This window comes from Cibotium barometz, chromosome 59 (genome assembly GCF_041138505.1).
Source record: "Cibotium barometz isolate CiBa-2024 chromosome 59, ASM4113850v1, whole genome shotgun sequence".
Classification (NCBI taxonomy): Eukaryota; Viridiplantae; Streptophyta; class Polypodiopsida; order Cyatheales; family Cibotiaceae; genus Cibotium; species Cibotium barometz.
In genome coordinates this window covers 1,909,361-1,924,816 of record NC_141104.1, presented here as the reverse complement: position 1 = coordinate 1,924,816, position 15,456 = coordinate 1,909,361, and the positions used below count along the sequence as shown (strand labels likewise).

Below are 15,456 nucleotides of genomic sequence, written 5' to 3'. Positions count from 1 at the left end.
ATCCATTGGACTTTGTCATGTGCACAGTGTGTATCTACCGTGTGCTACACGCACACAAGACTAGTTTCGAGGCTTGCTAGGCAAGTTGATTGACGAGCTAAGTTAGGGATATACTAACAGGCGGGCACCCAAGTATGGACGGGCGGGCGCCCAAGTGTGGACGCCCGATGACCGGCCAAGAGCCTATAAAAGGGTGGCCAAGGTTAGTTATTGGGATATAGAGAGTCTCGCGAGTTTGTGAGAGCTCTATGGTCTTGGAGCCTGGATCTAGTGCAGACGTGCACCTGCTTTATGCAGCCGAGGCTGGCAGCAATCTCGAGGCCCGCCAGGGCAGCTTCGTGGCGGTATGGGACGTCGCGAGGAGGAGATTGGTCGGTACGTCAACCTAGTTAGCTCAGCTCGTGGCTCGGTGGGGATAGCCAAGACTGTGGGCTTGCCCACGGCTGTCATGGTTGGGAGGTGAGCAGGCCTGCACCCCCTTGTTTGTTTGTTCGTTTGTTTTGCAGGATTCGAGTCTCGTACCAAGAACGATCACGAGGAGATCCGTGGGGATTCGACAGTGGTATCAGAGCATACCTCGTGAACGAGCAAGTCGGTAGGTAGAGAAGATGAGGTCGAAGAAAGGTATGTGTTAAAAAAGCTTGCTGTTTTTTCTGTGCGTACTGCTATTTTCAGAATAGTATGTGTTTTTTCTTCGTCAAAGAGACCCATGTTGATGGGGATGGTAGATGGTAGGGTCGTTTGCTTTGCAAAGAAGAGAAAGACTTGTTTGTGCAGTCGCATGAACTGCAGGGAGAGAAAACATAAAAAGCACGATGCTTTTTTGGTTGAACACGAACGCGTAAGAGAGAGAGAGAGCGAGAGAAGTGCTGGATCACATATTCACGCTGGCAGGTTGTGCGCTGGCGGGTGATGTTGGTTGGCTATCGGAGGCTGGCTGGCGGGCGCATGGGCCTGCATAGCCAGGCGGACAGGCCTGCCAAGCCAGCCCAGGCAGCGCCTATGCCAGGCGGCCAGGCTTGCGTAGCCAGCCCAGGCAGCGCCTAGGCCAAGCGGGCAGGCGCCCAGGGCCACGCTGCCGTGATACCCAGGCCCACGCAGGCGCTGGCACAAGGGCAGGCTGCACATAGGCGCCGACAGCACTTCAGGCGCCGGCAACGGTTGGCGACGGCAGCAGGTCGACGTCAACAGACAGCAGCACGCCGGCAGGTCTAATCCAGGAGGAGAAAAAAAAAACAAGGAAAGCCCACGTTTTTTTTAGAGCTTTCGTTTTTTTTTTTTTTTAATTTTTTTTAAAGTTTAAAACCCCTCCTCCAAGGTTTCAAAGGTGTTTTATTTTTTTTAAGAACCTAGAATATATATATATATATATATATATATATTTAAACACAAAAGCAAAAGCTAAAGATAGCTTTTGGGAGCTTTTAGTTTTTGTGGAAACCTTTATAAACCCCCTCAAGTGGGCTTCTTGCCACACATCTCTCAAGTTTTCAAGCTCTCAAGTTCCCTCGCACTTTTGTTGTGCAAAGATCAAATTTTCTCTCCACTTACCCTCTTCACGATATCGACCCAAGAATCGGAGTTGGAGCCCCTCGCGGAACGCAAAGACTTGCCAGCTACGGAAGGTACCGATGCCGATCTTTTTGACGATTTTGTGTCCAAATCAGATTTCCAAGAGTTCAAAGTAGCTCTTGAAGCTTCTTCGACGGAACGTAGGCACAAATCGCAGCCCAGATGCAAGCTTTGCAGAACTCCATTGCTCTATTGACCACTACCCTCTCTACTTTCTTGGATATGGATACCTTGGCTTCAGCTTTAGGCCCCAATATTCCTCCGGAACCGTTCGGGGGCGAGCAAAAGTAGCGCACCAAGGAGATCGTGGACACGTGGCTACATAAGTGGCAAGTTTCATCCATATGATGATGGAAAGAAGATCCAGTTAGCAGCAGGTTTCCTATCCGGCAAAGCTTTGCTTTGGTGGAAGGAACTCAACCCTAAGCCAACGACTTGGGCACAATTCGAAGACGCCTTCAAGAAAGAATTCCTCAAGAAAGAGGATGATTATGATGTTGTTGCCCGGTTTTCAACTTTGACCATGACCTCGCAGCACCTCACTTATGAGGTCTACCTCCAGAAGTTTCATGACTTGCAGATGAAAGCTACAAAGATGGATCCCACTACTCTTTTGGGGTTTTTCGTACCTGGGTTACCAGACTCATACCGTTTACAGGTTAAAAATAACAAATGTATAACTTTGGATGAGGCCATTCTTTCAGCTCGTATCTATGATGATACAATGGTCTCTTCCAAGTCGAAACCCGTTACCGAGCAGGGGGAACAAGCATAAACGAAAGTTCTCTGCACTTATGGCTAACACGACAGAAGGAAAGTCTTCGGACCAACCTTCGAAGAATTTAAGTTCGACACCAGCGAAGAAGAAACGACTCCTTAGGGCTTTAAAGTTCAAGAAGGAAGGACGTTGTTTTATCTGCGAAGAAAAAGGACACATGCGTAACGAGTGCCCAAAGCAAAAGGGTACCAAGACAAACGCAGGACCCAAGCCAAAGGCAGCTAACCAGTTGTCTTTGACAGGTACATCAATTATTGTACTTTCTCGCCCTAGTACCTGTTCTGATTGTCTGTTCAATTCTAAAGTATTTGGCTTGCATGATCTTCTCCGAGTTTATGGAGAAGTGAATGGCCATAAGATTCACATTCTTTTAGACCCTGGCAGCTCACACAACTTTGTTAACTACAAACTTGTGCAGAAATTGAGTCTTGATACGACACTCAGCGACCATACCTATGAGGTACGCCTACCTACGGGAAGGCAAGTTTGGGATCGCAAGGTGGAGATGCTTCCAATCCAGATTCAGGACTGCAAAGATACTCTGGAATGCTATGTAAAGCATCTGCAAAATGTAGACTTGTTATTAGGGATTGAGTGGTTTCAGACTCTTGAAGTCCAGATAGATTGGTCTAGTCATATTTTTTCTTTTCAACATAAGGACACCAAGTATAGTATTTTATGTGATTGTATTCATCCCTCTCAGGGACCTCTTGTAAATACAATTGATTTTGGAAATATATTCGATTCTTCTTGCTTTCCATTGTGTATTGATTCCACTTTCTTCCTTTCTCATCCCTTCCATGATGTAAATGAATTCAGTGTGTTTGAAAGCAAAGAATTACAGAAGATACTTGATTCATTTCAAGATGTATTTCCTAAGAAACTGCCATCGGGTTTACCACCTGAACGGGCAATAGATCATCGTATTGACTTGATCCCTGGTGCTCATCCTATCAGTATTCCACCTTACAGGATGAGCCAAGCCGAGGAAGATGAGTTGGCTAAACAACTCGAAGATTATTTAAGGATGGGCCAGATCCGTCCAAGTAAATCACCTTGGGGTGCACCTGTGTTGCTTAGGAGAAAGAAGAACAATACTTGGAGAATGTGTATAGATTACAAGAGATTGAACAAGCTGACCATTAAGAACCGTTATCCTCTCCCTAGATCAGATGACCTGATTGATCGGTTAGCAGGAGCGAAATATTTCACGAAGATAGATTTACGTACTGGCTATCACCAGATACGTATTCATGAAAGGCATGTCGAAAGAACCGCCTTTCGAACTAGGTATGGCCATTCAAGTTTCTCGTATTACCTTTTGGGTTAACCAATGCTCCAGCTACTTTCCAGCAAATGATGAACGATCTTTTTCGTGAACATTTGGGGAAATTTGTGGTGGTGTTCCTGGATGATATTTTGATATATAGCCGTACTCTTGAGGATCATATCAGACACCTCACAATTGTCTTATCTATTTTAAGACAGAATCGACTATATGCTAAGTTAAGTAAATGTGAGTTCTTTTTGACCGACATCATTTACTTGGGACACAAGATCACCAGAGATGGATTGAGCATTGACTATGATCGAGTTCTCAAGGTTCTAGACTAGCCTATACCGCGAACAGTGAAACAACTTCGTTCTTTTCTCGGTTTTGTTGTTTTTCTTCGGAAATCTGTACGAGAGTACTCTCAGCTCACACTACCGATGACCGACTTATTGAAAGGTCGTGGACGTAAGTCAAATCAGCCTATCACTTGGAATAACGATTTGGATATGGCCTTCAGACTTTTGAAAGATAAAGTCAAGGAAGTACCTATCTTAGCATTACCTGATCCTAGTCGGCCTTATGTTCTTGAAACTGATGCCAGTGACTATGCTATCGGGGCTGCTTTATTTCAAGATGGTAGACCGGTTGCTTTTGAAAGTAGAAAGCTAGACGACACTCAATCTCGTTGGCCAACCCTTGAGAAGGAGCTTTATGCTGTGATTCATGCTCTCAAGGTTTGGAGACATTATTTATATGGCTCCAAGTTTGTGGTATTGACTGATCATCAGTCAATCAAGTATGTGTGTGATGCGGATGATTTGAGAGGCAGGAAAGCTTGTTGGGCAGAGTTAATGCAAGATTTTGATTTTGAGATCCGTTATCGGAAAGGGTCCATGAATAGTATTGCAGATGCGCTTAGTCGGATTCGAGAGGTGAATACTTTGTCGTTCACCGAGATTTCTACTGACTTATTTCAGTCTTTGAGAGGGCTTTGCAGGACTGATAGTTATTTTGGTCCATTTTGGGAGAAGATCCATGACGGGAGCTCATTGCTTGACCCAGACTCAATGACTGAGCAGTCTACCATTCAAGCTGCAGGAGGCCAGTCGATGATTCGAAATGGTTTACTGTTCCGTAATGACAAAATTTGTGTACCACAGATCCCGAACATTAGGTCCAAGATTCTTAAGGAGTGTCACGACGCCCCTTTTGTTGGACACCCTGGAGTACACAGGACACTATCGTTAGTGAAACACACTTTTTATTGGCCGAAGATGAAAGGGTATGTAGAAGATTATGTTCTCAAGTGTCAAATTTGTCAGGCAAATAAAGCTGAACGCTTTAGACAGGCTGGGTTGTTGCATCCTTTGCAAATCCCAAGTAATAAATGGGAAAGTATTTCCATGGATTTTATTACCGGATTGCCAAGAACACATCAAGGCCACGATTCTATTTGGGTTGTGGTAGATCGCTTGACAAAAATGGCTAGATTTTTACCGACCAGGAAGACTATTACAGCTACGCAATTAGCTCGGCAGTTTATCGAACAATTGTTTAGACTGTACGGGTTACCGCAGGACATAGTCAGTGATAGGGACTCTAAGTTTACGAGTGATTTTTGGAAACTTGTTTTTGAGAAGTTGGAAACAACTTTGAATTTGAGTTCCTCAGATCATCCTCAATCTGATGGCCAGACTGAAAGAGTGAATCAGATTTTGGAGGATATGCTTCGAGCATATGTATCCAAAAGACAGAGTTCATGGGAGGATTATCTTCCTATGTTAGAATTTGCATATAACAGTACTAAGCATACGAGTACAGGTTTTAGTCCTTTCATGCTAATGTATGGTTTTCAACCAAGATCACCTGTTACAGTAGGATTCTCAGGACTTCAGCATGATGCAGCACGTAATTTTTTACAAGATATGCACGAAATGTTACAAGTTGCAAAGGAATCTATTAGAAGTGCTCAAGACCGCGACAGGTTTTATTCTAATAACCATCGTTCACCCAGAGAGTTCTCTGAAGGAACGATGGTGTATTTGCGAGTTCCGAAAGATTCCGAGACTTTACGGACAGGTCGATCTCCGAAATTATCCCCTAGATACTGTGGACCATTTCGTGTTACACGACGGATTGGTTCAGTTGCATATGAATTGGATTTGCCTTCTCATGTGAAAGTTCATCCTGTATTTCATGTCAGTAGACTTAAGGAAGTACTGGGTAGAACAGATCAGTTAGTTACTCCTCAAGAAATTATAGATGTCGAGGACATGACATTTGTTCCGCACGAACCTGAAAAGATTCTTGGATTTCGTGAAAGAAGATTGCGTAATACGCTTATCACGGAATACAAGATCAAGTGGAAGGAACGCTACATGGAAAACATTGACTACTCTTCAGAGAGATTACCCTGGCTTTTTAGTGAGCTCAGGAGTGAGCTCTTAGAGGAAGGGGAGTATGTCATGTGCACAGTGTGTATCTACCGTGTGCTACACGCACGCAAGACTAGTTTCGAGGCTTGGGGAAGCTTGGAGCTAGGCAGGCTGATTGACGAGCCGAGTTAGGGATATACTAACGAGCGGGCACCCAAGTATGGACGGGCGAGCGCCCAAGTGTGGACGCCCGATGACCGGCCAAGAGCCTATAAAAGGGTGGCCAAGGTTAGTTATTGGGATATAGAGAGTCTCGCGAGTTTGTGAGAGCTCTATGGTCTTGGAGCCTGGATCTAGTGCAGACGTGCACCTGCTTTATGCAGCCGAGGCCGGCAGCGATCTCGAGGCCCGCGAGGGCAGCTTCGTGGTGGTATGGGACGTCGCGAGGAGGAGATTGGTCGATACGTCAACCTAGTTAGCTCAGCTCGTGGCTCGGTGGGGACAGCCAAGACTGTGGGCTTGCCCACGGTGTCATGGTTGGGAGGTGAGTTAGGCCTGTACCCCCTTGTTTGTTTGTTCGTTTGTTTTGCAGGATTCGAGTCTCGTACCAAGAACGATCACGAGGAGATCCGTGGGGATTTGACAGACTTATACTTGGTTTTGTGAACCCACTTGACAGCAATGACTGACCGTTTCAACTTTCGACAGCCTCGGAACCAACTCCCAAGCCCCATCCTTTTCTATGGCCTCTAGTTCCACTTGCACAGCTTTCCTCCAAGTCTCCTAGGATTTCACTGAAGTAGGCTCCTCGTCTCGAATGATACGAGGCATCAAGGCATAATTTACCTGTAAATGCTCCTTTGGCTAACATTTGTCACGAACCCTATGCGATCTTCGAGGTCCATCCTCCATGGTCCACTTGGAGGGATACTCCATCACACCAGACTCTCGAATGGTATCCAACAACCACTTCGGTACCCGAACAAAACGCAAAGCCTCCTGCTGCTTCTGCTACTGTGGCACACTCCAACCTTGGGCTCAACCTCTCCAACTGACTGAGGCTGGCTAGCTGGTACAATAGCCCGAGACTCATCCTCATACACGTTTGGCTCTCCAAGAAGCAGTGGCTCCTCAACAGTGAAAGCTGGAACATGCTCATCAAAGACAACATCTCTGACAACAACCTCATTCCGCTCCGAGTCATGTAACCTGTAGCCTTTGGAAAAAGAGTTATATCCCACAAAAACAAGCCTTTGTGACTTAGAGTCAAGCTTCCCCCTCTGCATCTTTGGAATTGTGAACATAGGCATCCCTCCCAAAAACACGAAAAATGGGAGACATCTCGTTTCTTGCCAAAATAAGCCTCAAACGGAGTCATCTTAGGCACTACAATCATCGGAAATCGATTGAGGATATAAACACCCGTAGCCATAACCTCTCCCCAAAGTGGACGAGGAAGGTCGTGATGCTCCAATATCATCCTCGCCATCTCCACCACAACCTGTTCTTTCGCTCAACCACTCCATTCTCTGAAGGAGACCCTGTATTGGCCAGTTCCTGCTTGATGCCATTCTCCGCACAAAACCGTAAAAAAGCAGTGGAAGAGAACTCCCCTCCTTTGTCAGCCCAAACAGTCTTCACCTGCAATCCAGACTCCTTTTCCACCAAAGCATACTAATCCTTGTACCGAGCAAAGGCTTGGTCCTTATGTAAAAGAAAGTATACCCATGTGAACCTACTACAATCATCATGAAATACAAGGCTCCTCCGAAAGATGGGATCTGCATGGGCCCACATAAGTAAGTGTGAACCAGCTCCGGAGGTTTCAAAGCCCACCTGGCAGCTTGCTTCGAAAAAGACTCCCTATGCTGCTTCCCAAGAATGCAAGAACTACAATGTCCGTACCTGCTACCAACATCCGACAAGCCATCCACCATCTGGTCCCGAAAAGCCCCACGCAACGCGTACACATTCAAGTGGCCAAAACGAAAATGCCATCTCCACCACAATCCTGTTCTTTCGCTCAACCACTCCATTCTTTGAAGGAGACCCTGTATTGGCCAGTTCCCACTTGATGCCATTCTCCGCACAAAATTGCAAAAAAGCAGTGAAAGAGAACTCCCCTCCTTTGTCAACCCGAACAGTCTTCACCTCCAATCTAGACTCCTTTTCCACCAAAGCATACTAATCCTTGAACCGAGCAAACGCTTGGTCCTTATGTGACAGAAAGTACACCCATGTGAACTTGTTACAATCATCCACAATCATCATGAAATACAAGGCTCCAGCGAAAGATGGGGTCTGCATGGGCCCACATAAGTAAGTGTGAACCAGCTCCAAAGGTTTCGAAGCCCGCCTAGTAGCCTGCTTCCGAAAAGATTCCCTATGCTGCTTCCCAAGAATGCAAGAACTACAATGTCCCTACCTGCTACCAACACCTGGCAAGCCATCCACCATCTGGTCTCGAAAAGCCCGCCGCAGCACGTACACATTCAAGTGGCCAAAACGAAAATGCCACAAATCACCGAGCTGAGTACCTGTAAGAGAGAAGAGTGCTGATAGTTTGTAAATCCCATTCTCCACTCTGCCTTCCCAAATAACCTGGCCTATTGCTTTGTCCTGGATAGCAACTGAATGCTCATCAAACTCCACCTGCATGCCCATCTTGCAAACCTCATGCACTGACAAAAGATGAAAACCAAGAGATGGAACATAAAGAACTCGAGAGGAACCCTTCCCGCCTCTGCCATCGAGGACAATCTCCAACCTGCCTGCAATGTGAATCGAGATAGTGGACTTGTCAGCAATAAAGATGTGACATGTTTACCTCTGAAGGTCTTGTAACAACTCTCGAGAAGGAGTCATGTGCCTCGAAGCACCACTGTCCAGAATCCACTTTTGAGTATCCCCAACGATGAGACCAACCGCCTCCCTGCTCGAAGTCCGGTGTCCATAATCTCCAAGTGCACAAAAGCTAGAGTCTTCGCGGCTGCAACCAACTGATGAATTTGCACCTTTCTCAGTGCTCCGCTGAGAACATTTCCTCCAATAGTGACCCTTCTGACCACAATGGCTACAGGTCCGCTCAGCCTTCAAAGCATCATGATCCGAGTCGGGCTTCTTCTCAAAAGACTTTGACTACGAAGACTTCCCTTTGCCCTTGTTGTGGTTGTTGTTGGCGGCCTTTCAACCGCCGCCGCCAAGTCAAAGCCTGAGAAGAAATAACAAATGGAAGGTATGTGTATTGTAAGTGATGTTGCCACAAATGTTTCAATTTGGGATTGAAGGCTAGGAGACCAAGGCTCTCTAGGTGCATCTGGCCTAGTGTGAGACAAGGAGGGTTTGTGAGATTCACATAGTTGACTATGTGGGACTGGGCCTCTCCTGCGAGATCCACACTAGCCCGGTGTAAAGCTGGAAACATCCCTTACCTTGGGCTTGGGAGACGAACTTGTTTTATTTTTGTTTTCATTCTTGGTACTTGGAAATCTGGTGCAAGAGCACCATCTACATGTATCTATAAATTCTCCCTATAATAAAGGTTTTTTTTTTGGGGGGGGGGGAGGGGGGGTGGCCCGTTGCGGACCCATTGTGTTGTCGTGTTTTTCCAATTCTTTTATACTCACTAAACTAAGTGTGGGTGAGTGTGGTTGTAGCTCGTAAAGCTACCTGTACTTAGTATCTTTATTGTGAAGTTTAATAAACCTAGGAATTTGGATTGTACCACCCACCTCGGTTTCAACAGGTGTTTCGAGCTCCACCTGCAAGGACTGTGGCTGTAAATCCCTCTTTTTTTTGCTTCTAGTGCATCTAGTGGTACTCATGCAGCACAACTCCGGTAATCCTCTTGGGCCTTTTGTTGTTCCCATGGCACCACCATCACGAGGTGGCCAAAGAACTATTCCTGGTTCATGGATGATGGGATCCTCGAAAGCGAGAAGCTATGGATACTATAGTGGCCATGTTTTTCTTTCATGATGACATTGCAATGAATGTGGCAAGATCACCATATTTCCAAGAGATGGTCCGTGCAACTGCTCGATTTGGACCCACATATACTCCTCCATCATCAGAGCCTTTGAGGACCACTTTGTTGAAAAAGGAGGAAGAGGCCATTCGTGTTGGGTGGAGACCCTAGTGCATCCTTGCCTGACTCTACACTCAGGGCACCTGCTACATGCAATAGCCCTTTCTATTTGTAGGCAAAGTTTTAGGAACCCTGAATGGGAAGCATGGTAAGGCAGCCATATGTAGATCACCTTAAACAAACCCATAGTTCCATGTCTTCTAATGTCACGAGACAAGACTCACAACAGAAAAAAACGTGATCCACATTGATTGCATGCAATTGTAACTGCAGTCATCGTAAGATAAAATGTGACCTCATGGGCCAAGCAAAAATAGAACATAATCTTGAATCCTCTACTCTTGAGGTCTATTTTTGCAAGTCATTCTTAGAATGCCTTCCTAGCAAGTAAGCTTTCTGCACACTCGGACAATAAACCAATAGTGGCGACCAAGACTGAATACTAAGGGCACCCCTTCTTTTAAAATAATTTTACTCAAGAATGCATACATCTGCAAGGTTTGAGCAAGACACATAATTTTTGCGCATAAACAACATGCACCCGGTTGGTTTCAGGATGTCGCCCTATGGCAGTTTGCTTCCAAAAACTGACCATCTATTCTAATAGGTCGACCATGGAGTATGCCAGCGGGAAGCACAAGTCCTCAAAATGTCATCTTTACTGCTTGGATCCATAAATATTTGTCCATATTTTTACTCCCAAAGAGGGGAATAAACTACACTTCTTTACTGCTTAGATCCATAAATATTCGTCCATATTTTTCCTCCCAAAGAGGGGAATAAACCGCACTATACATTTCGATAACATAAATCAATAGATTTTAAAGAATTAAGGCACGCAAAACTTCACCTTTCCCCATATATTGCCAGGTGAGTTGTTCTGGCCCTCTTCCTGATAGGCCCCATCAGGATAAACCCACAGGTGTGTACCAGGCGGACACTGCACCCCTGCAAACTTTTAAGCAGAAAGAAAATAAATTAAGAGACTTGGCCCTGCATTTGCATGTACAGACAAAGACCCAAACGCAACATGTGGTAAAGACAGCATATACATCTACCTTAAGCATTTTCAACTCTATCTTGGTGATCTCTCTCCCATTCATGAACACTTCTGTGAAGCCAGCGCTGGCCTTTTCTGGTAGCCTACCCCCAACATTTAGCTCTGCAGTGATAATCTTGTCGGGTTTCTCTCCTTCCTAAAAAATGAAATAAGTTCCTTTGTCAGCATTTCTATATCAACATCCAAACATACGGAAATGAGTAAAAGGCCAGGCAATGGAGATGATCACCCACCTTTCCCCACAGTCCAGATTGCTTGTCATACCAATACCTCCCTGGCTTCAGCTTGGAGGGAGGATTGCTGCATCCAAGCAACTCTGCTAGCTCTTGAGCTCGCAGTTGCTTTTCGTTCACAAAGAGCTGTTCTGGACGGAGCTGATTGGCTGGGCATTCTCTCTCCGCCTTCATTATCTGCTGCACTTCTAATGGGTTTAGGAGATGCTGTAAGAGTCTAGATGGCTTTCCTAGAGTTGGCCGTTTTGATTCATTGATGGGCTGGCTTATGCATCCAATACATTTCCGGCCTTCGGGCATTGACCCCATCGCTCTGAGGATGCAGATGCGACAGTACTTTAAATTGCAAACTAGGCACGCCTCCTTGTCCTGAAACCTGCTGCCTCTTAAACAGACATGGCATTCTCCTTTTCTTCTCTGTAGGTTGGTTGAGAAACTATGATCTGTTGAAGTTTTCTCGTGGGGTAACCCATTAGAGCCATCAGTATGAGTGTTGTCATGAAAAGATGCTGTGTGTGGTCCTGAGAACCTGAACTCTGAATGTGTGGAAGGTGGATCATCTTGCCGGGCATAAGATAGGCTGTCCACTTTCTCGACATGGAAAGAAGCAAACCTGGCAACAGCTTGGGGCGAGGACGTGAAAGATGGAGAAGCAGAAAGAGGGGGTGATGGGTGAGTATCTCTCTCCTCTGCTTCTGCTTCTGCTTCTGCTTCTGAGGAAGAATGATTTTGCGGGGTAGATGGTGGGATGTTGGTGGTGGGCAATCTCTCTGACACCAAAGAGTAAGTGGATGTTGGTGAATCCGCCTTCAGAGCTCCTCTCATCATCGTACCAGAAGTGTCTGCGGAGCTTTTCTCTGCTGAATCTCCCCCATCACTGTGCTGAGAGACATCTGCTGGAGGGAGGACAGCAGCTGACCTTAGCTTTTCTGCAGACTGCAAGATTTCCGTGTCCCTACCATGAGGATTTTTGAAGGTCCCTACAGTTTCTGTCTGTGACGTTGGGGTTTCTGTATGCAAGCCACGGGTTAGGGTTTCTGTGTGCAAGCCACCAGATAGGGTTTCTATCTGTGAGTCCCCAGCCAGGTTTTCCACCTGCGGTCTTCTGGTTAAGTTTTTCGCCTGCGAGCTTGCAGCTAGGGTTTCCGGCCACGAGCTGCCAGCTAGGATTCCTGACTTCGAGCTCCCGGCTAGGTGTTTGGAGCGCGACCTTCCGGCTAGGATTTCTGATCTCGAGCTTGTAGCAGCGGATGGGAGACCGTCTAGTTTTTCTGCCTTGGGCACGTCATAGGCTGGGCGAGGGCCTTCGTACACTGCTGCAAACGAGTAGTCGAGACTCTTCCCGTCGGGAATGGCCACACCAGGAGGGAGCATGCTCTGCAGAGTCGCGCGCCATGCCCGTTCATCTTCATCATCTTTAGCCATGGTGAGATCGAATGTGGGAGAGGGAGGGAAACCAACCCTAACAGCACAGATTTTCGCTTACCAAAACCCTAATTTCGCCTGCATCGGACGATGAATCGCTTCGGTAGATGAGATACTACTCCACCAACAAAGCAGCAGCACCTCGGGATGCATTGTCGGGCAAAGAAAAAAGGACAGCAAGGTGGATGGTTGTTGGAACTTGGCTCTCTGTCAATCCTCGAAGTAAGCGTTCCCACTTGTCACCATGTTCCATCTGCAAACTGGTTAGAGTGCGGGGGAGCACAAAGCTCTGACACCCATCTACAGAACACGAGGATTTCTAAGCAATTTCGAGCCCCTCACCCGCCTCGTTTCTTCCATCCTTTCCTTCATCAGAGCTCACTTACAGAACGAAATAGAATGGTGTCACCTCTCCTGCTTTGGTTCTAGGGTTTCTGAGCCTATCTGCTGTGATTTCTGAGCTTCCCTGCTTTGATTCTAGGGATTCTAAGCTTCTCTTCTTGGATTCTAAAGCTTCTAAGCTTCATGCGAAGAAAAAATGAGCAAGAAAGCCGTCCCCACATTTCTTCTTTCTGGAGAGCTACAGTCGCATTTACATCGAGGGGCTGTTCCGTGAAAATCTGTCAGCGGGAATGCGTTCTGGTGCAGAAATCGATCGATCGGACCCTGGTTTCCGTGCAAACTCAGCAGAACACACAATGGGAAGTGGAGATGATGACGATAACTTTGAAGATACTGACAATGCTCGACATACGACAACGTGCCGTGATGGGATACGTATGTTTCAAATGCAGCGTGCCTTCTGTTTTGAGGGAATACCAAATGTGAACTCAGTATGTGGGGTACAATTTTTTAAAAAAATACCAAATGTATTTCTCTCTCTATATATATATATATAGATCTTCTCTTCTCTATATTATCTTAAGGAAGAGTTTCACAAAGCTCCCACATGGCAAGAATTTGGAGGTTCGGGAAGGGTTTGAGGAGGTTTGGGTAGAATTTGATTTTGAAAACCTCAAAAAACATGCGAAGCACGGGTTCCCACCTAGTATGTTATAAAGGACAAGTTTCATGGGTCTCCTACTTGGCATGAATTGGGAGGCTTGGGTGTGCAGTCTGAATATTCAAAGAGGGGTAGGCTCTTACCTGTCACAACGAAAACGTGTGAGGTTATTCGTGCACGTATTTTCATGTGCTTGTGCTGGTGTGTGGGTGAGGGGGAGAGAAACCAAAGGCTTCTAAGTGACTACAACGCTACTTCTAAGTGGCTGCAATGGAGATTAGCCTTCTAAGTGACTACAACGCTACGAAATCTACCTACCTCTCCTCAATTTGAAACCTATTGCATTGATAATATTTATGAGAGAGAGAGAGAGAGAGAGAGAAACAAATGAATGCTACTAAGCTATTTGCTGTAAGGACAAAACTACCAATACCATTTTTATGTTCATGCAAGTACATGAGAGAGAGAGAGAGAGAGAGAGAGAGAGAGTCATTGTTATGAAAATCTGGAGGAGGGGTTGGCCTTCAGCAAATTGATGGATCGCATGTAAGTAATTGTGTAGCTGCTTCCACATATGCCTACTTGAGAGAGGGAGGCCTACTTGAGAGAGGGAGGCCTGATGAGAACCCCATAGAAATCTTTCTCATTCAGTGAAGCGCCGCCAAAAAATGAAAAGCCACCTCTTCCCCTTGTTCAGTGACATTTTCTAGAAATGAAAGGTGAGGCTATGAACCCTATAAGTTTGAATGTTATTTTTCCAAGGCTCAATATACCTTAATTTATAAGATTATTTAACCTCTACTAACCTCAATTAATTGATTGAATTTTTATTTTTTTCCAAATGTTTGTCCCCTATTGGCTACCTACACTTTCGTCAACTCACAAATTCTTTCTTTCACATGCTAGCAAAACCTAAATTGCTTTCATGGCCTTTTCTATTTGGTGAATTAATGATGAATTCTCCCTAAGAGACATTTATAAGCTCACTTATGTAATCACATTTTTGGGAAAATTCCTTGTTTGTTGTGCTAGCAAAACCTAAATTGCTTTCATGGCCTTTTCTATTTGGTGAATGAATGATGAAATCTCCCTAAGAGACATTTATAAGCTCACTTATGTACATAGTTGTTGGGAAAATTCCTTGTTTGTCATGCTATTATCACCACTCAGACCATGATTATTGATTATGTAACCTTTCCAACCACTCAGACCATGATTATTGATTATGTAACCTTTATTTTGATGGACACTTACTCCATGAGCCACCACAAATACATAAGTCATTTTAATAAATCCAAATTTGCACAACCATTGCATTTATGTTTTTGCCATGTGTTGGAACCCATAACTAATGGTTTTCCATTAAACTTTAAAAAGCCTTTTCTACTCTCTAACGAGGGCATCTTCATGTGGCCAACATGGTGGTCGGTTATTATGTCCATGGAGCACACCACTTTCCAAGTCAAAATAGCAGCTTAAATGCTTTCACTGCTCAATAACCTACAAACAAGATGCCCAAATAAGAAACAACAAATGTGTGAGGTCTCTAAACATAAAACAAAAGCCCGTCGCATATTATGAGGGTGATATGACAAGGAAAAATGTGGGTAATCCAAATCATGAAAGTTAAGCACTTAAGTATCACATGTT

The 15,456-nt window shown here is 45.3% G+C and overlaps 1 protein-coding gene across 4 annotated transcripts in view; it reads right to left on the bottom strand.

The window, feature by feature from the left end:
• The window catches only part of LOC147605368 (extra-large guanine nucleotide-binding protein 3-like), a 90,036-nt gene extending 76,365 nt beyond the window's left edge, over positions 1-13,671 (bottom strand). For all 4 annotated transcript variants that reach the window (XR_015265187.1, XR_015265188.1, XM_086793650.1 and 1 more), the window contains exons 1-3: positions 11,379-13,671; positions 11,144-11,281; positions 10,936-11,040 (exon numbers count right to left, since the gene is read on the bottom strand). Coding sequence is in view for 2 of the 4 variants with exons in the window: in XM_086793650.1 (XP_086649776.1) it covers positions 10,936-11,040; positions 11,144-11,281; positions 11,379-12,803 (1,668 nt within the window). In the remaining 2 variants the exon portion in view is untranslated. The remainder of the gene's footprint in view (positions 1-10,935; positions 11,041-11,143; positions 11,282-11,378) is intronic.
• Positions 13,672-15,456: the final 1,785 nt, after the last annotated feature.